This window comes from Simochromis diagramma, unplaced genomic scaffold, assembly GCF_900408965.1.
Source record: "Simochromis diagramma unplaced genomic scaffold, fSimDia1.1 OVJJ01000321.1, whole genome shotgun sequence".
Lineage (NCBI taxonomy): Eukaryota > Metazoa > Chordata > Actinopteri > Cichliformes > Cichlidae > Simochromis > Simochromis diagramma.
In genome coordinates, this window is record NW_024386772.1 from 5,542,611 (window position 1) to 5,568,044 (window position 25,434).

General features: G+C 40.7%; 1 protein-coding gene across 3 annotated transcripts; it reads right to left on the minus strand.

Moving 5' to 3' along the window:
- Window positions 1-256: 256 nt before the first annotated feature.
- Window positions 257-24,158, minus strand: mpp3a (membrane palmitoylated protein 3a). Of its 3 annotated transcripts, XM_040044531.1 has the most exons (20): window positions 23,993-24,158; window positions 12,602-12,664; window positions 12,366-12,484; window positions 11,000-11,077; window positions 10,562-10,642; window positions 10,199-10,336; window positions 9,980-10,061; window positions 8,932-9,017; window positions 8,675-8,749; window positions 8,048-8,244; window positions 7,240-7,304; window positions 6,389-6,409; window positions 5,474-5,515; window positions 2,988-3,053; window positions 2,176-2,331; window positions 1,976-2,056; window positions 1,798-1,891; window positions 1,606-1,714; window positions 1,243-1,371; window positions 257-903 (listed from the first exon to the last, which is right to left on the minus strand). In XM_040044531.1, the coding sequence occupies exons 2-20, from the start codon at window positions 12,636-12,638 to the stop codon at window positions 724-726; spliced, it is 1,836 nt and encodes a 611-aa protein (XP_039900465.1). In that variant the 5' UTR covers window positions 12,639-12,664; window positions 23,993-24,158; the 3' UTR covers window positions 257-723. The 3 variants fall into 3 exon arrangements, with proteins under 3 accessions (XP_039900465.1, XP_039900473.1, XP_039900482.1); XM_040044539.1 differs by lacking the exon at window positions 2,988-3,053 and having other exon boundaries at window positions 23,993-24,157; XM_040044548.1 differs by lacking the exons at window positions 2,988-3,053; window positions 5,474-5,515 and having other exon boundaries at window positions 23,993-24,157.
- Between the last annotated feature and the right edge of the window lie 1,276 nt (window positions 24,159-25,434).

Below are 25,434 nucleotides of genomic sequence, written 5' to 3' on the forward strand. Positions count from 1 at the left end.
ATGAAGGAAAAGTGAATGTAGAAGGGGCTATAAAAATAACTCAATGTAAGAGGGTAAACCTTTAGGCTGAGGGGGCCAAAATAACTGTTTGGAAGGTTGCCACTATGTAAATCTATATTTTCTGCTTAACATCCAATTTTCCTGAAGGTTTATTTCTGCATGAATGAAAACTTTGCTTTTCCTAACTTTATAAACTCTTTCCAAGCTTAACAAATACATTTTTTTTATCTATTATTAAGCTGGGTTTTTTTTTTTGTTTGTTTTGGCCAGTCTAAACTGTGGAGATCTTTTGGAGAACCTGTTGAAAAAAATATGGGACTGTTTAAAAAAAGAAGAGAGCAGTACCAAACATTTAAAACTACAATTTCCATCCTTGTCTTTGAACTAAATAAATTGAAATCAAAACCTGAATAAATATGACAAGACAAAGTAGTGATTGTTTGAGGAAGTAAGACTGACTTTTGGGCTAATTAACCAACCTGCTTTAAAACTGAGGTATTCCTCTGACATCATTCTCTCCCTTTGGTGCCTCGATTTTTGGCTGACTGACCAGCCCTGTAGCATTCAGAGGACTATGTAGAGGAAGTTCAGCAGACTCCAAGGCTGGCCAGCAGGCCTTTAGAGAAGAGAAGAATATCAGCTCTCTGGGAGAGGACCAGTGCAGGGTTTGGTGAACAGACTGTGAAGTTCTTCTGGAACGATTTATGGAGTGCGTTGGTAAGCTTAGGTCCGCACCCAGCTGAGAGGCACCCAGAAGGACTCTCTCTCCAGCCTCTCCAAAATACCTCGCAGTTCTGCACAAGCACTGGCCGAGTCCTCCTTGATCAGGACACGGTCCACTAGGTGTCCATACTGCTGATCAATCTGAATGGCAGACTGACGCATCTCCTGGAGGTCTTCATCCTGTTGAAGAAAGGCAATTAAAGAATTTTCTTTTCTTTACAGTGGATGTTGTGGATTGATAGTGTCCTTTGAAAAAAATATGCTAATATATATTGATGTTAGTGACCATTTTCTATCTTTTGTGTCACATCAGTTTTGCACTGGCTTAATGCTCCAGGAGTGATATTCTATAGTACATTTGTATAATGAGATTGCTGCGTATTTACAAAGCTTGTGAGTTGATAAGAATTGTGCAATACTTTTGATCTATTAAGCAAAAGAATGCATGACAGGCCCAACTACATTTAAAAAAAAACTTTTAACAGGACGTCTGTTACTGCTTAGAGAAACATGGCTCACTGTAATGCGGCCATGCTCGCCCCCTCCTGGGGAGGTGGCTGCACTGCGACGACGTCTGCTCTCAGGAACACGAGGCTTGACGAATATCACATAAGGCTTGAACTCCGATGTCCGTAGCCTCTTTAGAGCCTGGAGTAGTGGAAGGTTTACATCAAACAGAGAAAACAGAGGTCAGGAAGGAGCTGGGAAGAAGCAAAGTCAACAGCTTGGTGAGCAGGCCTGACATGACTGCCTGCCCCTGCCCACTCAGGTACTCAGTAAAGTGCTGCTGCCTGCAGACTAAGTAACTCATTGTGACATGTTATGACAGTGGATTCTTTGGATGAACATTAAACAGGATGTTCTCTGTAATGTGACCCTTACCTCAGGCTGCACATCTACTATACACATCTTATTCTTGGCCTGCACAGAGCGGATAGCCTCGATACTGGTGCCGTATTGGTTCTCCTTGTATTCACCGTGCTCTATGAACCTGTGCAGCAAGAATTAAACCTTTTCTTAAAGACACAATAAACCAAACTTGCACGACTCAACATGGATTCAACGGAAACATACTTGTTGTTCAAAACATCTGCATCAAACTGCTGTTTGGTGACAAAGTGGTACTCTACACCATCCTTCTCATGCGGCTTCTTGGGTCTGGTTGTATCTGTGGGAACACAGGAGTACTTTAGTGATATTTCTAGAGTTTTGGCGATTCATTTAGGCAAGTGTAAAATGTGGAGTGACTCACGCGGTACAGCTACTGCATAACGATGTGGGTTTTCAGCAATCACCCTCTGTTTGAGTTCATTAATTCTTGCTCCAAGAGAACCTTTCGGAAACAAATGGTGAATATACATGTGAACAAAAGGACAGCATGTTGTAACACAAGTTGTAATCCACTAGATGTCGCCATCATCACAGGAGTCCTTTTGTGCTTTTCAGTCTTACCAATCAGAACCACCAAGCGGGGCCTTTCATTTGGCCTCTGCTGATAGCGGGTCACCTCCTCATAGGTCAGGAACTCTGGTTCTCCAGGATCAGAACCCTCTCCTGATGATCCCTGCCTGTCTTTACGACTCAGGCGGAAACTCCTCCGCAAACCAGCTACAGTGAGGTCACAGATGGGAAGGAAGAAGAAACAGAAAACAAGAGGTCTTTGGTCAGATGTACGACAACATTTACTAGTGCACAGCAGTTTGATAAAGTTGTGGACAAACACCTTTTGGATAAATTAAAGACCAACCCACAGATCATGCATTAAAAAACCTTTGTAAAGAGTGCACATGGATGAATATAGATCTATCCTATTGAAAGTGCAAATAGTTAAATATTTGATATATAATATTATATATATATATATTATATATCAAATATATTTAATATATCAATTATAATATTTGATAGTGTGAGATATACTGTAAGTAGAAGCCAATTGGATGTCATGCTTAAACTAAAAATTGGATCACATGCAGCTGACAGTAAATATATTAGGTGAAAGTCTGTTATATTACATATTTTGATAATTTTCACATTTAAAAACTGATTTTAGTGACCCAATGTAAATACCATTTTGCTTTTATGTATTAAGAAAAAGCATGCTGCTTTCAACAAGGCTACAGTGCTGAGGCAGGACAGACAGGACAACCTGGCCCTGGGAGACGCCACGTTAAAAGGAAAAGACTGGATCTCCCATGATCAGGACTGTCTGTATCCTCCCCTGTCAGTGATGTGTACCTGCAGGAATGAGCCGGGCACTGTACCTGAATAAAATTCCCAGGAAAACACCTGGCCACAGGAGGGCGCCACTGCTTTACACTTAGGAGAGACTATAACTGGCGTTAGAGCATCACACAACCCAGCCTCACACCTCCACACAGGGTGAACAAGCAACAAACGTGCCTGGTTGAGTGTGCAATGCGTCCAACGCAGCAGGGCCCTCGTGGGTGGGGAGAGGATGGGGGAAGGGGTTGATTCTGAGGGTAGGGGTAAGCAGTGCACCAACCAGAGCAGCAGGGACAGTTAGTTAGATGCAGGGCAGGAGGGAGGGGCAGGTTTAAGGGGATCCAAACACTGCAAGGTGAAGGCGGTGGGGGGAGGGATGAGAATGGGAAGGGTTTAACAGCTCCAAGCAGGTTAACGGGAAGCACAAATACTGTTTACTGAAGTATTTTGTGTTACAGTGAGAAAGGGCTGTGTTTAGATCGCTCCTTGTTGTCACACTTATTACAGCAGCTCACAGGATGGGGGAGCAGATGAGGGGTCAGGCTGGGTTAAAGAAGGGTGAGGGAGTGAAGGTCAGCGGAAGGCTAAAGAGCACAGGAAGAAAATTGGGGACTCATTTTTTGCCCTCTTCCAAAGCGTAACGTTAGTAAAGATTGCTTATTGCAACATACCTTTGGCCTAGTTGTCCATTTAAATACAGTAAGCAACATTTTATAAACTACTTTGTCGTTAGCTATTAGATTATTTTATAGATTTGTATTATTATGTAATGTATATGCTACACATTAGCCAGCTCAGTATGCTAGGAGTTCATTTATACTTATATCAAGTAAAAAAATCTTTCTCTAAAAGTTTCAGTATTTAGTGAATAATAATAATAATAATAATGATAAAAGTAATAATAAAGGCAAGAACAAAACCAGCACATTTGTTGAATTTAAGTCCTACTGAGGTAAAGATATAGTAAAAAAATAAAAGTTACACAATTATTTTTTGCACTACTTTTTTTTTCATGTTATGTCAGTGTTACATTTGCAAAAAACACTCACCGGCCACTTTGTTAGGTACTCTACTTCAACTGGTCGTTAAACCAAATATCTAATTGGTCAATACATTTTGGCATGTTGACGTGCTCAAGACGACCTGCTGAAGTTCAAACCGAGCACCAGAACGGGGATTAAAGGTGGTCTGAGTATACCAGAAAGAGCTGATCTATTGGGATTTTCTCACACAACCATCTCCTGAGTTTACAGAGAGAAAATATCCAGTGAGCTGCAGTTGTCTGGGACAAAATGTCTTGTTGATGCAAGACGTTAAAGAAGAATTGTCAGACTGGTTTGTGCTAATAGAAAAGCAACATTAGCTCAAATAACCACTCGTTATAACCAAAGGTATGCAGAAGAGCATATCTGAATGCACAGCACTTTGAGCCTTGAAGTAGATGGAACCACAGCAGCAGAAGACCACACTGGGTGCCACTTCTGTTAGCTAAGACCAGGAAGGTGAAGCTGGAAGTGACATGGGCTTAGTAAAACTGGCATCTGACATTAGGATGCTAAGGTCAGAATTTGGCATAAACATGAAACCATGGAGCCATCCAGCCTTAAATAAGGAGGATGTTGGTAATGTTAGGGCATTAGAGCACTTTTTTAGATGTGATGGAATGAGAGACTCACATCATGGAGATGCAGCCAACAAATCTGGAACAACAATGATGTGATGCCATCATGTTAATATGAACCAATATTGCTGGTATGTTTGCAGCTCCTTGTTCATTTTTATTGCCCTGAAGAATTAAGGCCAAAGGGGTCCAACCCAGCAATAGCACTAACAAAGTGACCAGTGATTGTATGGATAAACGTCCAATTAACAATGTGCAAAAAAATCCCCCACCTGAATGTGGATTTTTCAAATTGTCCTTCCATGACATTGAAAGAGATGCTGTGGAAGCACAGTAGCTTGAAATCGAAAGTTGTGCTTTAAACAGCAGCAAGTAGCGAGCTGTTTTCTCTTTTTTCCTTCAGGAAATTTCTAACAAAATAATAACTTGTTTTGCATAATGTAGAACTGTACAGTCTGCACCACAGGAGCTGACACAGTGATGCATCCCTAAACTCTCTCCTAACTAATTATTCAGTGGAGTCCTCAAAGAGGCAACTCTGTTACTAACACCTGCTGTGAGTGTGAGACGGTACTTCCTACACTTTCCTTTGCCCTTCCTCACTTTACACTGTAGCAGTTAAGTGTTTCACTCACATGCATATCTACCGTCTCTTCAGCTATCAGAAATGAATCCCTGACCCTCGTCTAATTTCTCGGACTGCTGTGAAAACCATCTTTTTTGAACCTTCAAAACCTTCACCCTTGCTCTTATCCCTCAACCCTGGCCCCCGAAGAGACAACCTTCCAAGCAGTTATTTTGGCCCCCAGCCCAAAGCACCCAGGGAACCAGCACACAGCCAGGCTGCAGCAGGCACAGAGCAGATAGGGAGAAGGAGGTGGAGAAAGATGTGCACACTCTCACCTATGTACTGTCCATTGAAATAGCCCTCACAGTCACAGTCCTCTGTAGGGAGGCAAGCAGGGAAAAGAGGGGGGTAAGCACAGGGTAAGAGACCTGGAAGAGTTGAGGAATAAGGGATGTGGAAGAGTTTAAGAAAGGGGTGGGCGGGCCATGGTAGCTGTAGAGGGGAAGCAGGGCCCAACGGGCAACAGGCAGGCAGGCAGACAGCAGGAGGAGAGAGTGGAAGGGCAGCCAAGAGATGATGAAGATGTGCTGTTAGAGGCAACAGCCACTAAACAAAGGCTTGATAAAGAGATTTAAGTAGAAGGGAGAGAAGAGAGATGGCTCTACATCTGTATGTGAGTCAGCTATGAGACAGATCTCTGTGTACACACACGCAAACAAGCTCTGTGTCCCCAAAGATGTGCAGCTTGTGTACAAACTGCCTATACAAACCCATCTGTAATTCCTAAGCAAAATGTGTGCTTTCTACGCTTCTTTAATAGACTAAAGGGGAACAGGAAGCGTTCATGTAAAGACAAATATGGAAAAACAAAAGACAGATAATAAGAAGAGGTGAGGTTGATGCAAGAGAGGGGTGGAGGTATTGTTCTATTCAACAATCTCTGCTAGACGAAAGTCTCCAGGGACGCTGTTCTGCCTGCACCTTACCTGATACAAAAGAAACACACACACACTCACGTACACACTCAAACTAGCCACACAAAGAATCTCTATTCTGGTTGGGTAACTAATGGTAGGAGGGAAGGAATTAAGCTGGAAGCTGTAGAAATCCCAAATGCACACCCCAGTAGCACACATGCAAGCTTTACACACACACATACACACACACACGAATATGCACACAAACGGCAATATTACTCTGTAGTTTGTGTTTGGTTGTTTTGCTGTGTTTGTGGCTGCACATATACCAACCTTTATCACATCCTGGATCATCTGATGCAGCAGTGAAGGGCAGAGTAACATGTTAAGCACGGTTAAAGTAAAAATTATTTTGTGCTGATAATCTCTAGGAACGTTGGAAATTTGTTACAGAGGAAAGCTAGTCTAAATTTAGGAGATTGGCCTTAAACTGACGTCACTCTGAGACGAGGAGGGGGACCCGCATGTTAAAGCCCCTGCTGGGATTGGGTGGAATTAATAAAGAGAGCTGGGGGAGTGTGGATGGAGGCTGGGACAGAAGAGACCTCGCAGGTTTGCTGCTGTGCAGCATAGCAGGGCTAGTTGCCATATTGCTAAGCTCTTGTTGTCTCCACGCAGCTCCCGCCTAATCGGATCGCCTGCAGCTTATGTGCCACGAAGAGCCACCGCTCACATCATCCACTCACCTGGCTGTTTACATGAACCCACTATAGTATCAACTGGAAAAGTGAGAAGCGCAGCATATTAACAGGGCTTTGTTTCCCACCTGACGACTGTTGTTACAGAGTCTGAGTTAAGCTGAATTTGCAGCCTGCTTACTGGCCAGATGGACTAAACATGAAAGAGATTAATTCATATGTGTGATCCCTCCCAGTGTCTTTCTTCCCCTCCAACTCTAATCTTTTTTTCAAAACCTGTCTACACTGCAGCATTTAGGGAATGTACAGTTGATACTAATGGCTGTGAGAGTTCTAATTAATAACCAAAAAAAGGTTAGAAAAATGAAAGCCAGTGAAAAAAATATAATCACAGTAGAGAATGGAGAGCTGATAGTGAGAGATAGTGTCAGTCATAAATTGTAATTATAAAAAGATGCACTGAAATCCTAGGAAGCAGAAACTTACAGAGAGACTTTTTAGGGGATTTTGGATTCGGAAGTGTGCCCATTTTCATCCTGTAGGCCAGTCGCCTGGGGAAGTTTGCAGCGGAACAAAGAACCAGAGACGATAAAGGCAGAAAGAGAGTAAGCAAAAAGTAAGGGGGGACTGTCAGGACTAAAAGATGTGAATCTGAAAAGGCAGAGGAATATACAAGCACATGGATGGATGGCTTTATTATGAGGGCAGAGACAAATAAGACAGCAGTTTGCACATTTTTTTGTGCTTACTTTGTGTTGCTGAAGAGATTGGACTTTCCAGCAAGAAATGGCAACAATCACTACAAAAAGACATCTGGGCCTATTCAGTAATCCATCCCTGATGAGCAGACCTGAGCTCATGCCACTTTTGTTCAGTGACAATCAATGTAATCCAGTTTTACCCTAATCTGTTTGTCCCAAACTTGAAAAAAACCAAACAATTTTAGGTAGTTCTGAACCATATCTCTTTCAGTGTTTAAGCTATGGTTATTAATCCACCAGATGCTGCGGTGTTTGGCTGGAGATCAGCTGAGATCATTTTAACAGCAATTTTGACACTTAGAGTTTCAGCGCATGCCTATTCAAGTCAGAGTTTCAACTAAATTTATTCCACAATGATCTGATGCTCCATCTAATCACAGTTGACCCTTTAAAGTGGAACACATGAATGTGGATTTAAAAGATTATTGTCTGGGTAAAATAAATATCCGTGGTGTATGGGTGAACCGTTCAGCTTCTGTGACATCAGGCTCATTTTAATTGTGAAGACAAGACCTTCTTCTAAGCGTTCTCACCTCTCCTGAAACTGTTTGGATGGGATGAGTCCAGCACGCAGGTTGCTGTCTCCCACGCGCTTGGCCTGCCACCAAGTGGGGTCATCCTGCGTCACAACCTGAATGATGTCTCCTCGTTTAAAGGGAAGTCCCGCCTCCTGGCAGGGTGTGGCCTTGTCTTCCAAGGGGATGTAGTCAAACAAGGCTCTCATGTACACCTGGAGTCAAATGCACAAGGTGGTGGAAACACCATATTTTAGAGTTTAGAGTTATCTGAGCAGAGTGTGCTGGATGTAAAACACAGGGCAAAGTGAGAAGGTGATTGTAAAACACAATGTGCCACAATTATATTTAAAAATTTAAAAATAATATAAATATTATTTGCTGAAATTAAATGGGGTTACCACAGGGTTACCATCTTTCATGTTTTATTCAGTGTAAACAGTCACTGTCGTTGCTTAAATGCCAAAAACCACATTTGAAATCTCCTTGGATTTGGACTTTCAGCAATTCACACAAAGACTGAATATTATGTAAATCGTAGCGCAATAAAAGGTGTTTCGTTTTTTGTTTTTTCTCTCCCTTGCACACTCTGAATACTGAGTGCAGCTCAGAGGAAACCCATCCATCCATCATACTTTATCTCACCTTGCTCTCCTTCAGCCGGTCCTCCTCTTTAATAGCGGGGATTATCTTTAGAGTGATGGAGCCCTGGGACTGGGACTGGATCACAAATAAACAAGAGCACGGGAAGATTATGACTGCATCCTTACATTAAAGACAAACACTGAAATATAATACGCTTAACTGTCAACTTGCAGTGAACTTTATTTTTAATGGATAAAAGACATTTGTTTTTTTAGTGGAGTTATTCCAACATTCACACGTCCTTCTGTCCATCTTACCAACAACTGACTGATCTCATCAGGCCTCTTGTGGATCACAGAGACCCCGTTCACCTCCCTCAGCTCGTCTCCTACATGCACCAAACCTGTGAAGAGCGTACACGCTGGATGAGCTGGCAGAAACATCAATGATGTTCAAAGAGACTTCAGTGTGCTTCCCGGGTCTTTGGGGTTTAGCATTTGTATCTTAAGATCAGTGCTGTTGTTAGATCCTCAGATACGAGCAGCTTCTGTCCTCGGCTGCGATCTGTTTATCTGCAGCCACAACAATGCGACCAAAGAGCACGAGAGAAGGGAGGTCGATATATTTCTCCCTCAGGATAGAAGCACAGAGCACACGATATTATACTGATGAGCATTTTTTCATCACTTGACAGCAAGAAAAAAAGATTACTCACTGCTTACTTTCATTCGGTAGTTTATATTTTCCTGGTGTAACCACTGCACGTTGTACACGATGACTTACTAATGAAGAGGTTTTTGCTTTTCCAACAACTGTGCTGAATGTTTTGTCCTGATGCAATCTTTCTACCAGAGGGTTCATTAGAACATCAAGTTTTCTTGGCTTATTTTAATGAAATTATTTATCTCCTTCTCGCTGGTTGCAAGAAGAAAAATGAAGCCACACCACTGTAAAAATCAGGAGGCTCTTGAGGCATCATGCTGGCTCAAGTCTACGCTACATTACTGCAACAGCAGTTTGGTTTCATGCTGGGCCTGTTTTTCTTCATGACAGTTTCCCCTTTTCTGACTATTAAAAACAACAGAAACGCAGCAAAGAGTACACTTTTACCCAATTGTTGGTTTTATAAAGACAGATACTGACATCATTTATAAAAGTAATTCTTCTTCTTGTGAATTGATTGTTGATTAAATTTATAACGTGATAGATCTTTATTTGAAAATAAAAATAGAGAACCTTTAAAAAATGCTCTTAGTTTCTCCCCTGATAATCATATAACATCCTCTTGCTCATAGGCTGGTACCACAGATATTGTTATAGTAGTTATAAGATATACAAGCTTTTAGAAAATGAATAGCATTTTACCACTTCGATCAGCTGCACCTCCCCTCATTATCCGAGCCACTATCACTGCTCCAGTGGCTTCGTCACGCCTGATGGTGGCTCCCTAGAGTACAAAGAAGTAACAACTCCATTAGCAGAAGAGGCCAAACGTCTCCGTCCCATAATCCCTTCCTGTTTCATCTGCTTCTCTTGAAGGCTCTCTAGTTTCATTCCCACTCTCGACTTTACGTCACAACTCACCAGAGGTTCTTTGTTCTTTACCAGCCTGACAATCTTTACAGATTCCTCTTCCAGATCGTCCTCAAAGTCGTCCGGCAGCGGTGGCAGAACAGGGTCAAAGTTCTTCTGAGCTACAGTGTCATGCACTGACAGAACAGCCTGATGGGACAGAAAACATACATGCTGAGATTACAGTGCTGACGTTCAGCTGTCGGGAAGCACACAAAGCAGTCTGACATCTGCCCGAGCTTGTGAACTGCATCAGAAATGAATTTTCAGTTTGATATGAGTGCAAGTGAAACAACCCAGCACAACAGGAGGTGAATGAAATAAGAGTTTGTGTGTCACTGCCACAAAATCTCCACTAATTGAAAATGTGTTTACCTTAAGATGAGGGGAAAGTAGCAAATTCAGCAGCTCCTTCTCCTCTGTGCTCATCGAACCACTCTGTAGCTCCTCTGCCACCTGCCAATCCCAATACACATGAACTCTGGATGTGTATACTAGTAACACACACAGTTTATTGTAGAACAACAGAAGGCAGATTCAGAGATGCAGAGTGGGAAAGATAAGTGGAAAGCACCTAGGGTCAGCAGTTTGCTCTTCTGATAACTGGTGAGAGCAACAGGGCAGCAGGATATGGAGTTTCATTAGAGGAGCACTGGGATGATTCAGCACTTTGAGAACATTAAAATTCACTTTTCATACCCACATTGCTTCTCTGTCGGAGCTAACTCATGGTGACTGAATGCTGTGCCCAAGTGGAAAAGTAATTTACAGTGTGTGTGCGTGCGTGCGTGCGTGCGTGCGTGAGGAACTTACATCCTCTGCCAGAGAGGAAGCACTGTGGAGGACAGGTGTTGGGCTCTGTCTCTCATACTGTCTCAGCTTCTCGTGAATCTAGGAAAAAACACAATCAGTGTATAGAAGGAAGAATTTTAATAAAGTGCTGCATAGTTAGGCCAAAAAGTGAAGTACAGTAATATGATATTCCATAACATGTGTACCAGCTTCATGCCATTCTTTTCCAACAGCCACAAAACATAAGCATAAATCCGCTGGCCTCAAATCAACTAGATATAAAAAAAACAACAACAAATGAACACAGCCACCATGATTGGTTCAAGTTCTGAACCAACTTGTCCAAGGTATCCATGCCCTAAAGCAGGGGTGGGGGAACTCCAGGCCTCAAGGGCCAAAGTCCTACAGGTTTTAGACATGTCCTTGATCCAACAGCTGATTTAAATAGCTAAATTACACCTTCAACATGTCTTGAAGTTCTCCAGAGGCCTGGTAATGAATTAGTCATTTTATTCAGGTGTGATGACCCAGGGTTAGATCTCAAACCTGCAGGACACTGGCCCTTGAGGCCTGGAGTTCCCCCATCCCTGCCCTAAAGATCTATGGGCATAAAGGAGATCTATGACCTCCTTGCAGGGATGATCTATGACCTCCTTTATGGAGGTCATAGATCAAGTGAGTTGGATCCTTTTACCAAGTACTTTTATACAACCAAAACAGTCACCCTCTGTATGTCTAAAAGCCAGTTTGAGGCACTGCATTATGGGAAACTATGTCCATCTTTTATCTACAGTCTATGGTCAGAGTACATAATCCTGACTATTCCACCCATCAGCTGTAATATTTTACAAGTAGAATGACCAACCACATCGAAAGTAAGCCAAATAAAAAATAACTGGTATATGCTTTTGATTCAGACTGAATGCTCATATAATTGAGACTAAATGTCTTCAGATGCTTATTTTATGTCAGGAGCATACTTCCATGAAGAGCAGACCTCCGATGAAAGCTGTGTGATCTGGTTTTATTTCCAAATTCTGCACTTTTATTATCGTGCACATCAAAATGATCAAATTTTAGGATTTGTTTTGAGTTTTGTTTTGTTTTTATAAAATTATGCCATCTGTAGACCTATAGACAGACTATAAAGACATTGGGAGCATTTTGGCATGATGCTACTGTAGTTGCACCGTTTCACAAAGAAACTACTAGATACCAGTTTCCTGTTCCATGAAATCAGGTAGTCATCCAAAAAAAAGAAAATAAACCTTTACTGCATAAACAAATAATAGATGTTTCAATTTAGAAATTAGTTATCCAAATAATTATATTACAAATTATCATTTGTAAAGCTTGAACCATCCTCACAAGAATCATAATTCCTCACCTTCATCAGGTATCCCAAACTCCTCTCACTGAAGACATCTTTGAGGAACACCATGTCCTCTTTGTGGTTGGCATCTGGCCTCAGCTGAGAGGTCAGCAGGGCCAGCGTTTCATGTAGCCCTGCACAGGACATGAATTAGAAAATCCATCATGTATATTAGCATGAACAGATGGGGCACAGCTAGCCTTGAGCAGTATGGACAGTATGTGTTGAGCATCTGCGCTCGCTTGTCTTACCCGCTCCTGCTGTGAGAACCGGCATGGCTTCTTTCATGGGTCAGTGAGGTGAGGAGGGGAAACCTGGGAGGGGAGAAAATATAAGTAGTATTTCCTCACACTTCCACTTGGACTCTGGCGGTTGCTTTCCGAGAAGTTTAATTGAGTGATTAAAAAAAAAGAATTTCTTTCTTCCTAAAAAAATAAATGCAAGGGTGTGTTTGTGTGTGAGCATGTAGGATTGACGTACCTAGAAACCCATGTTTGGTAATTATAGCTGTACTTCATCCTCTTTTCTACTTCAAGCAATAAATTGGGGTTGCAATTTCCATTTTGCAGTGTAGTTACCTCATCTGTGAATGTGTAGGTGTGGATCTGCACGTCTGCTCGCATTATAGGGCAGTACTACTAAGATAAACAGTCACTGCTGGTACTATTAATCACACCGACTCTCGTTAGGCTGTCTGAGCTTGTGTTGGTATGTGTGAAACGAGCAGAGTGGGATACTCTGGCACAAACCTGTGTGAAACAAGCAGTGGAAGAAGCTGCTGATACGAGGACTCGAAGGGATGCCTATCACATATTTACAGTACACTATGCTGTTGTAAATCTGTCCTCCTTGCTGCATAAAAAAGAGCCACCCTTCCTTGCTTGAAGGAATAATTTCAGTGATATACAAACCAAAAGCCATCTATTGTCACAAGTCTTTTAATATAATTCAGAACAACTGAGGCTTATTTTAATTAAAAACAAAACAAGCAGTGCTTATCCCAGTTTGTCTTGAGGAATTTACCATCATAAATGAGACAGATGAGCGCAACAACTTTAGTTGGGATTCTGAGGGCTAAATGAAAAGTTAAAGTAACAAACGAAGGCAGCACTCTTCAGTATTCAGACCTGTGAGTGACTCAAAGATCTATTTAGTGTAAGCCCAGCACAGACTGCTGCATTATTGCAGTCCCAGCCAATCAATAACTTTGTCACTTGATTCAATATTCTCCATATTTCCTCACTTGGAAACCTGGATCAATATGAAAAAAACAAAACAAAACAAAAAAACCCCACAGAGTCACTCATGTCACACTGTAATCTGATGACAGAACAACAGAAAACTGCAGCAAAGCCAAAACCGCAGTCTGTGGCTAAAACATTAACAAAGAGTATTAGTATTTTCAGTTGTTTCTCATAGTTATGTTGGACATTTATGAACTCTGGGACTTCTTTTAGTCATGTCAGGAAATGGCAAATTAGAAGATAGAGTTTAATTTTCATATTTCCTTTGTTTTTTTTCTCACTGTTTGCATAAATAACACTTTACACAGTATATCTCACAGTATGAGGCCCTAATATCAATCCATATATCAATCTGTCTGTCTACCTATCAAAGATGATCATACTTTAAAAGTAGTAACACCTAAGCAAAGTGTTTTTCTAAACATACCCAACCCACAAATCCAGTCAGTGAAAATAAATCCAAGAAGTAACGTTGGCTTCTGTACTGTTAGCACAGCATGCTAGCCGTTTTTTTTACTGTATAATCTCAGTCACATTGAAGAAACAGGTGTGAAGCAGTGGATTTCCAGAGGCAGGTTTAACAGTAGCCAGTGGGGTGAAAGCAGTAAGCTAAAATTAGCAGGTGGATTTTCAAAATCCAGGCTGAGGATCCATCCAGTCCAGTTTGGGTCAACTGACATAAGGTGGAGGCTGGGCGGTGGAGTGACTGGGCCTCGGCAGTAGTCACTAGAGGACAGGTGATGAATAGCAAGTCTGGGATTAGAAATACAAGGGGATAAGGAGCTTAGAGCAGAGGTGAGATATAACGTTTTTTAGAGAGCTGGATCTTGTTCAGTGTTCAGAGACAGATTAGTCTTCCTGGTTAAATATATATATATATCTTTGTTTTTGCTGCAGTAATAATGGAAATATAATTATTTATTCTTCACTAGATCGATCCAGTTTTGAATCTTGGCTGAAGTACTTGTGGCAATAAAAGTTCTAGTGCCATCGACTGAGCCTGGTGAGTGTTCTAAATGCATTTTTAGATTAACATTATTTTTTATTTAATGTTTATATTGATAGAAAGAGTACTCGAATTCTTTCAGTGGAAAGTTAACAAGCTTGTCATATAGGGCTAGTGATTAAACTGGCTTGAATTTGTGTCATGTACTCAAAAGCTGAGTTACTCCAAAGCTTTCCTTTAGGTTCCCTGAACTTAAAATTATTGTGTTAGCTTTACTACTTCATTTTGTATCGTCACTCAAAATAATAAAGTTATTCTAAGTACTACCGTAACTTAAATATCTAAAGTAAACTCTACTTTAGTTTTTCTAATACAACAAGCTTGCATGTTTATTCATTTATTGCAATACTCACACCTAATTCGATTTTACAGTGTAATATCTTAGCAATACAATTAAACCCTTCAAACTGTGGCAAAACTGCAACAAAAAGACTTAAAATTCGTCTTTAGCACTATTAGAAAATGTAAATGCTAATGCTATAGGGTATATGCTAATATAAAACCAGGTAGTCACACCAACAGTGACCATAGTGAGGATGTTAGCACGTAGCGATGAACATTCAATTCAAAGCGGTGGATTACTACAGTGGCCAACCCGTGGTCATTAGGTGAGAAGAGTCTGCAGTGACATAGAACAGCATTCATTCCTGTGTGCTAACAGAGCAGCAGTGTATTCTTAGGGTCTGTAACCTAAATATATCATCACTGATATGCAGCGCGCAAGTGAAGACTTCTTGAATTAGGACAGAGCAACATCAACAAACTGCAGCTGGCTCAGTTTCTCTTCATCTGCGCTGTTCTTACAGTTAAATAAATCACACCTGAACACGAATCTTCTGTTTCCATCTGTATTTTGACATGTGCACCTGGGCCATGCATCTAGAAATTGGAAATTATGTTGTTATGTACAGAGAGATCTTGAATCTCTGCAAGTGTGATCATCTTTGCCTCTTTTGCTTCTTCTTTCTGTCTCACTCCTCCTAAAGCATTTTTTAAATCTATTCAAGGCCTTTGATGGTTCACAATCAGAATTTGATTAACTTCAGCAGAGACAGCAGCGAGCTCATGAATAATGAACAGAGATGATATTACAGGAGGTGGGGGAGGCAGAGAGGGAGGGGGCTGCACTGTTTTCTGTACTGTCAACACAAGAGACAACCTTTTGTTATTAACTATGTCAGCTAGATTTTACTTCTTAACTCACAGGAAGAAAACAAAATGCCAGTTCTGTGTTTCTAGGAATGATAGACTGGCTTTAGTGGTCACTGCTTTCACTGATACATTTTTACATCAAAGAATGCTTTAAAGGTTTCCTCTCATCTCCTCACAACTATCCTCTACTTGATGAAAATTTAATATCCTCCTTTGTAATGAGCAAGCAGCTCATTTATATTAAATATATGGTTAGACTGTGCTTAAGTATTGATGCTTGTAGAGAATTACAGGGTCAGTCCTGCACATTTGATTAGATGTCTTTATCAGTTTTAGCTTTTATCACTGTCTCCTTTTGATTTTTTTTGTTTCTTTTGTGTGTGATTTGGACCACTTCAGAAGTCAGAACAGCAATAATGGCCATGACACCATGTAGCAAACATCTCATGGAGGCAGCCAAGCTACTTTAGTGAAAAGTTCCCGCAAGTGGGATCAATAATTAAGCTCCTACTCTGCAGCCTGACTCAGGCAAAACTAAACGCGCAGACATACTGGAGATTTTCCTTCACTTTTACTTCCAGTGTCTGATAATAAAAATCAAAAAAACAAAAAAATACAGATCCACAAATCCACAAATCTCCTTTAAACTGACTGCATTTTTTTTTCTTTCTTTTGATGATTTGGGGTTTCTGCTTTGGGAAACATCTAATTCTGCAGCTGCTAAATACTCAGCGTTCACCTGCAAGCTCATCTATTAGTGCTGATGGTGGAACACAGTGGGTTTTAGAGGGGCTTGTTTTTTGTTTAAATTGACTTGGAAAAGGTTGTGAACAACTTCACAGTGACCTTAAAAACACTGTAAAACAAAACATGTAACTAAACTGATATGTGATGACTATTGTTGGGTTCATTAGCATACAAAGATTGATACTTGATCTTAGGCCTGTACCACAAACCAGGATTTTGTTTTATCCAGAAAATTTCAGGGCTCTTACCAGGTTACACTGCCATGATAACTTATATTATAATTACTATTATTATTGCTAGAGATTAGCTATCACCAAGTATGACATCACCCCTTACTTCAGAAAATAGTGTCAGATCTTTCAGACCTTTGTGCATGGATAGTTACTGGATTATTATTAATTATTAGCTATTATATCAATTGAACATTAACTAAGCCTATATTTGAATTGTGTTATTTATTAATTGTTAGTTCTTACTCGCTCTCAGTTAAACACGACCTGGGCTCCAGCTGGAAGGAAAACAAAACAAAACTGTCTTATGCAAATTTAAGAATGAATTTAATGGCGTACTTGAGTTTTCCCTGTCATAATAATTGGGATGTTGATAAGTTTGTTTATTCACAAAATTAGGATTTTTGCCAGCTTTTCTTCCTGCCATCAAACAGGCCGAATTTTTGTTAATATAATAGTTCTTTTTCTGTTTTACTGACCAAAACTTTTAAAGCATAACCATGCGTTTATACAGTTCTTTTAACACTTAGCTACTAGGGGTGCAACGATACACAAAATTCACGGTTCGGTTCGGTTCGATACTTTGGTGTCACGGTTCGATATTTTTTCGATACAAAAAAATGTTCATGCATTTTTAATTTGTCATTTATTAAAATTATAAATATATATTTTAACTCAAAAGTACAGTTTTTAAATTTAACCCTAACCCTTGTGCGTGTTTTTTATTTTGACAGCGAATGCGCACCTGCGGACCACTTATGTGCAGCCCTGGTTATTTAGCTCGTCATATTGCAGCCACAGAAATTCTTTTGTCCATGAAACCATAAAGCTGCACTTTCTTTTTGCCTTATAGTCTGATTTGTCATAACTTCTCCGTTTTGTGGTAAGCTTTTCTTTGGCTGTCACTTCTTCACCCTGACCTGTCTTATTTGGCTCAGCAGAACTAAAATATATATCCTGCTGCTTTTACACACACACTCACATAAGCTCAGTGATTCTCTGCGCGATCAACCTCTCACATGTTTAAGCTGCGGGAGATTTCACTTGTCATGTTTGCATAGTAAGCTAACAATTAATAAGACGATGTCAGAGGAATTGGTGCACAAATTATCATCACTCACAGATCAGTACTGTCGCTCTCTATACACAGTTCGCGCGATTGCAAAGTGAAAGCAAAAAAACAAGCGCAAATTCAAACACGATTTCAATATGTCACATATTGACAGTGGCTCACCCAATGACATAATTACCCAGCTACATTTCTGAAAGAATGCAAAAGCATTGACATATATTTTTCCTTCCTACAATAGCCCGACAGGCAGGGCAGAGATAGCCCCGGGACGTTGGGCTAGCGATATTGCGAGCCCTGTATCTGATTGAGGAATCACTCATCTTTGGAAAAGAGAGTTTATTACAGAGAAATGTCTCTTTCCAAAATAAAAGCTATACTATCCGCTTCTTCTGGGCTATATTCTCAGCAGCATATTAAACATATCAGGTCCCCATAAGGAGAATCATGTGCTAACAGCTGTCTAAATGACTCGGCTAAAGTTTGTAGCATGCGTGCTTGTTGTTTTTGTCTTTGCACTAGGATGATGTCGGCATAAATGTGCAGTCATATTCGTTGTGTTCCCACTAGTGCTTTCAGGTTAATCTCGTTGAAATAACCTTAACGCCACAACACGGCAAATCTCCGTTAAGAGCTACCACCGATCGCCCCGTGCATGGGGCTAGACGGCCAACACGTTAACGAGCTAACTGCGCTAACACACTAGCTCCCACCCATGTAATTGAGCATTGCATGGCACATCCAACATACTGTTTTACTTTAGTCCATGACTCGCTTACCTTCAGGGTCATACGTCACATGAAAACCAAAATAATTCCAAACGCCAGATCTGAATGAGGGTGGGGGAGGTCCACTTCTGTCTCGCTAGCTTGCCCTGCGCTCTTCCTTCTGACCATGCTGTCTGTGTTGAGTGCTCAGTGAATCTGCGTTCGACTACTCCGCCTAGGCTGCACTCTCGAGCCTAGGCGGAGTAGTCAAATGCAGATTCACTGAGCGCTCAACACAGACAGCATCGTCAGAAGGAAAGTTGATAAAATAAATTACAAATTTTGTATTGTTCTTTTTTTTTTTATCCCCTTTGGTTTTCTTTCTTTCTCTCCCTCTCTTTCTTTCATTCTTTCCCCCTGTCCTATCCCACAGTCATGTCTGTCCCGTTTGCAACTGAAAATAAAATAAATTCATAATTATAATAAAGGTCAATCAAATGGACCAATATGATGATCCACTTGGTAAAATAAATCCTCTTGGCATCTTTCTTGGCCTCAAGACAACAATTCTGATGGCTATAGATCCAAACGGGACACATAAAAAAAAAAAAAAAAAAAATTATTATTTTTTTTTTTTTTTTTTTAATTGTATTGTTCGATACATATGCGTACCGAACCGAAAGCACTGTATCGAACGGTTCAATATCGATACGAATATCGTTGCACCCCTATTAGCTACTATATAGTGTTTTTGCGCTCACGTGTAGATTTATCTGAAGCAGCTGTGTTACTTTCATACCTAAGATCAGAAAGCCCTGGGTTGGCAAAGTAAGTTGATGACCAGCTTAGTGTGACTGCGTATCTTGATCTACCGTGTAGCGGTAAGTGATTCCAAATAATGGAAAGATATCCCGGGTATGTAGAACTTGCTATGTGTGCAGGATCCTGGAGCTTGACGTTTGTTTCCAAATATTTGACTCAGTTTAGAACTTGCTGTTTCAGCAGCTTACAGCATGTTACATGAATGTTTGCCTTTTATTGGTAATTAGAAGGATCTGTTCAGATCATTTGTTATCCCCAACACGCACAATGTCAAAATCCAAAAACAAAAGCGACTTGGCACGAAAGAAAATGTGTTCATGAATTTAAGATTAATTTGCTAGAAACTGCATCCAAGTGATATGTTTCTGAATAATTAAACTGACGATTGAAACTGCAGCTTTCAAACAATCAAAAGCTCGTGCTTTATTGCATCTCCCTTTGCTGCTCTTGTTACAATCACTGCATATGTATTCCTGCTAAAACATTTACACTAAGATATCAAAATATACATTATTACCATGTGCACTAATGTCAGCAATTATATGGTAAATAGAAGGTTCCTAGTTTTCTTCATTAACTTCTTCATTAAGTCAGGCCTTCCTGTGCATGCATATTACCTAATTGTTGAATTTAAATTTACTGTAGGTGTGGATATGATTACTTGTGGCTGTCTGTGTCACCTCATTAGACCTGTGTGGTAGACTGGTGACCTGGTCAGGGGTACCCAGTCTCTTGGTGGCAGTTAGGATAGGCTCCAGTCTCCACACAACCCCCAGCTGCCTAACTGGTTTGGAAAAAGGATTGTTGCTAAAATTATGCTAATCAAAGTCTCTTTTTTAAAATACTAGCTCTGCTGAAGTGGCAACCTCCAGAGATGAAAAATAGTGTACACAAGCCAAAACCACAAATAGCTGTTCAGTTCCTTCAGGGGTTGCATTTTTAAAATATCCCACTTTAAAAACTGAAAAGAATTAAACATGTTTGCTCTCCAGTAAAAACACAGGTTTGGTTTCAGTAGTTAATCTACCCCATCATAGCGACCGTCTGCTGATTGATTATCAATAACGCTCCATTTACATTGTATTAATGTTTAAGGATATGCACTAAAAGGCACACAGACACAGATGGAGATCCTTTCTTTATGTTCTGTATTGAGCTGTCTTTAAAGCAGTTTAGTTTTTTTTTAGGTTTTGTTTGCCAAAAATATGTTGACAGTCAAAATACCAAACTCAAAGCTAGAGGATGACACATGGGTGTCATCCTTTAGAACCTGGTTTTAAAGAACCGGTGTGTTAAAGTTAATCATCATTTGCTGTCTTACAGTACTAGTAGCTTAGGATTAATCCAGAAAGCTAAAAGCTAGTACACGTACTACATATACTATGCTACGCATTAGTTTATAACACCTGTTCGCTTTTAACTCTTTGCTACCTCAAAGGTCAGTGTTGTCAAGATGTTTACAGCCAAACAGTGCATCAAATTCACAAAGTTTAAAGTTCCACTTATCAAATTCAAGGTCACGGGGGTTAAAAAGCATTTTAAAAAAGTGCTTTGATTAAAAAAGAAAGCATTTTTAATCAAAGCAAATCCAAAGATGCTGTTTATGCTGCACATTCAGCATTCTGGTCAAAGTTTGTATCATTCACAACACAACTCAAACCCAGCCCATTAAGCGAGCACTCCTAGGAGACCGGAAGATGCTGAGTGAACAAACCTGCTACATGTGTAAACTTGGTGGACATTTTAAACAACATTGTGAACATTTAATGTGGATTTAAGGGCAAAACCTCAGACTGCAGTGATGTCTTGTGCATTGAAATGATGTATTTTAGTCTGAAATTTCTTCTCATTTTGGTATCTTGAGGCCTGGTATGAAATGCGCCAGAAGATCCACCGTCAACATGCATATTTATATCAGCCTCTTCTGTCACACCCTGAATTCTGAAATCCCGCACAGTTGAGTTCATGTTGTTGTAGCTCAAAACATCAGCAGGACTACAATCACCAAATCGCCCAGCGTCACTGATCCAGAAATAGACTCAGACATTACGTTTTTTTGCACTTTGTTCCAGCAAAAATGACGTTTGATGTCTCTTGAAATCTAGTTAAGAGCTTAACTGCAGATCACATAAACACGATGGAGTGGTGAAGCCACAGCTCAAAAGTCAGCTGACCAGATAACAGCTTTCGTCATATAGTATTCTTCTGGACTTTGCTAAAATGCAAACATTCCTATTACTGCTTTAATAACATAATCCTGCCTTAAATAAAACATTTAAAAATCAAAAATATTCTAAACAGCAATGTCAGTGATTTCTATCCAAAGTGATACTCACATTAACAGAAAACAAACAGGTTACACCCCGCGTGAGCACACAACCAACATACTCAGACATCCTCTATCTTCCTCCCACCACATCCTGCTCTCACTTTTCCTCCACTCTTCTGTCCTGATTCATCTTTTATCTTTGTTAGAACCACACAGCTGGTCCACAAGCCTTTTATTCCTCTGCATTCAGTCACGAGCCCCGGGGGTGGCATGATATCAGGCGGTTCACCATGAGAGTCACTGGCCCTCAAAGTACTCAGCGCACTGCCAAGAGTTTTATCAGGTCGCTTCGAGTCTCTGTGACGCCTCATCCAGCAAAATCTTAGCCCTAAGAGAGCTACAGAGCAGCCACTGCTCTCCTGCAACAAACAGAGGGAGAGCTTTCCTCTTTCCTTTAAAGGATCCAGGGTTTTGTAAGATTTTTCAATATAAAATGTAAGAAAATTGTTTCAAATCAGTCTTACTTTAAATATATTCAATTTAAAATAATAAATCTAATTCTACATGGAAACAAGACGACTTCTCACTGCTCCAAGGACGCAAACAATTAATTTAATTCTTTTAATTATTTAATTATTATTTAATTTATTGCTATTACCTCCTACATTTACAGTTTCCAAAAACATGATTTCTTTTAGACATTTAAATAATGGCTTTTTCAGGGAAAAAAAAGTGCATTTTCATGACATGTGTGATAAACAATTTCCAGCAGAAGTTGGAAGGTATGGATGTAAAATTTATATCCTGCTTGTTCTCAAAGGTTCCAGGTTCTTTGTAGGTAATTCATAACTAGGTGTTTTATAGGTACACACTAGAGTCTGTTCACATATGAAATAAGCTGCTCATTATGCAACTGACAGAATTATATTTCCATTAAAGGCCAACAAACAGGGCTAAAACTCTCTTTGGTAATTATTTTCAATAACAAAGAACTGATTTGCCATCATAAATATTATATATTTCATACAGTATTATCTGGAATCATTCAGACTGTTGATTCCTGTCACAGTATATTTCCATTCAGTCATCGTGGTGCTGCTTGTTATTGTTTTTGTGCACAGAGACTATGCCCTTGCTCTCTGTGTATATCTGAAGATGTTACAACACAAAATAGGCCAGTTGCAGTGCTTACTGTGAAGCCCGTGTGTAGGAATCATTAGAAACCCCCTCTTGAACATAGCAGTGCTTAATGAAAATGCATTGTCTACTTTGCTGTAATATGCCTCGGTATAGATACTAAAGCAACAAATGCTTGGTCGAGCTGTTCTAAGTGTGCTGCCTTTCAGAGACTGTTTCAGTTTGCCAGATGGCAAGGGTCAGCCCTGCTTCAGGAGCATCCGGTCTCTGTCTGTCCAGTGTGCTTTTACAGTATATTATTTCTGTATCGTGTCACTAAAAAATGGATGTGAGGAACTTGTAAAGAGGAATCATGCCGGGGGTTAAAGGCTCGATCTGTATACAGCTGCAGCTGTGTGTGCTCCACTACAGTATTCCACACATAAAGACATAGGCAGTCACACACAGACACACACACTGGAGAATCCGTGCTGGTCTCCACACACACATAGAGCTGAGAGCAACATCTCGGTGAGCACATGATTGAGCGGCTTGGCTCGACTTGTCGCTGCCTCGAGAATGAACACCGCTCACATACGGCTAATCCACTGAACTGACAGTAATGGGAGGCAATACTAAGCATCTTTGGCCAACATCCAAAATGTTTTTCACACACACACACACAACGTACACACACACACACACACACTTCCCAGGCTCACACCATCACTTCTGCGCAACCACAAAAACCTCCCATCATCTAATCTCATCTCACAGGAGCAAGCAGAGGGTGTGGCCAGACAGAAACTTATATCATCTCCAACATGGAGGGAAACTACTGATGTTGACAGCTGACACACTCCTGCTCCTGCACACTGTCACACAAAAGGCTCCCCCCTCCTAAATCCCCCTACACCCACTTCCTGAATTCTACACAGCAAAACGGAGGCAGATGTCTGCTATCTCTTCCTGTTTCCACTTCTCTTCCACCTGATCTCTCTATTCTTACTTCCTCATGTCTGTAGAGCATAATGCTGCCCATCCCTCCCTCCCCCACACCCCTCCTCTTCCTCTCTCCTCCATCTCTCTGCATCACCCTGCAGTGCTACAGCGCTCTGCTCTCCCGACATACAGCGTGCCGTCAGCTGGCAGACAGAGGAAGAAAAGGAGAGCTCGCACAGGGTAGCAGAGCATCCTTTCTTCCAGCTGATACCCTACGTTCACTCTGAAAAACAGAAAGGTGTTAAACAGATCAATGTGGACAGAAGCTGCCTTCTTACCTTCGCTTCTCTCCGTATCTCCTCCTCTCTCTCCGTTTGTGTCTCCTGACTGCAGCCACACTGTTTGTCTCGCTCTGAATCCTCTCCCTCCTCCTTCTTTCTTCCTGCTCTTCTGGCTGCTGGTCTCACAAACCTGCTACCACTGAGTGAGCGCCTCTCCCTCTCTGCCTCGCGCCCTCTCTCAGCCCTCCCCTCCCCATCCTCCTCCCTTTACATTTCTGATGCTCTTTCTGCTAACAACATCAGTAAAGAATGCCAGAGTGGGGTTAAGATTTTACATTTTTCATACTCAATGCCCCTGAGTCTGCTATCTAATCTTCTTTTTTCAGGGGGTTGTTAGAATAGACCAGTCTTTGTAATATGAGTTGCATTATTTAAGAAAAGAAAAAAATAGATAAAAAACACAAGTATGTGATAATGAATGAAAATATTCCGTTGAAAATGCCATTAAAGCTGTACTTAATTAGCAATGGGTGAAATACTGTGCAATATCTTCAAGGTTACGTATTGAGAAATATCACCAAATTCTATTGTTTTTCATCTTGTGTTTTAACACATTATAACTAACAACAGGTAAAAGGGAACAATTTGGTGGAGACCAAAAGCAGAGCCAAAACTACAGCAGCCAAAATTGTATCTACAGGCAGATAGAGCAGTCTGATTACACACTTTCAAAGTCTTTCAACTAGGGTTGGTTATAGCCTTGTTGATTTAACATCTCAAGATAGATTTTAAAAATATCTATATTTTTAGCTGTGTGACTCATTTGTCAAGAAAGTAATAGCAGTAGAACAAAATGGCACAAACACAATGCTGCCAAAGAATCCACATATTGTTTTATTCAATATAATATTTTCTCCTTTTATTTTGACTCAATTTCACTGTCACATGTTGTGGTTACTTACTGGATCTGATTGGCTGCCACTAACAGGGAGTTCCCCTCCCCCTCCTCTCAGAGCCAGGCAGGATGAAGCTGAGCCCACATCCAGTTAGGGAGCGGCTGCTCGCTTTGTCTGCATGCATGCTGTTCCGAGTGGACACACACACACACACACACACACACACACACACACACACACACACACACACACACACACACACACACAGACAGACTTTCTTTCTTATGATAATTGGGGGCGTTCCCAGTCTGTGTTTGTGGATCTCTTCTGGGGGTTTTTTGGGGGGGGCAGCCCTTTACAGCTCTCAGTACACAAAGAAGTGAACTGCACGTACAAATATGGCATGAACATGCCAACAAGTGATTTAATTCAATCACAGAGAACTGGTGACCTCCATCTGTTCTCAGGGATGTGCGTACACGATGCAGTCAAATCAAACGTACAATGATAAATGGGAAATACCAAAATGTCTTTTTTCTTTCTGATGTTTTATAAATATTGCCACTAACTGAGCTTTTAATGATATTAAAGCCAACATTCACT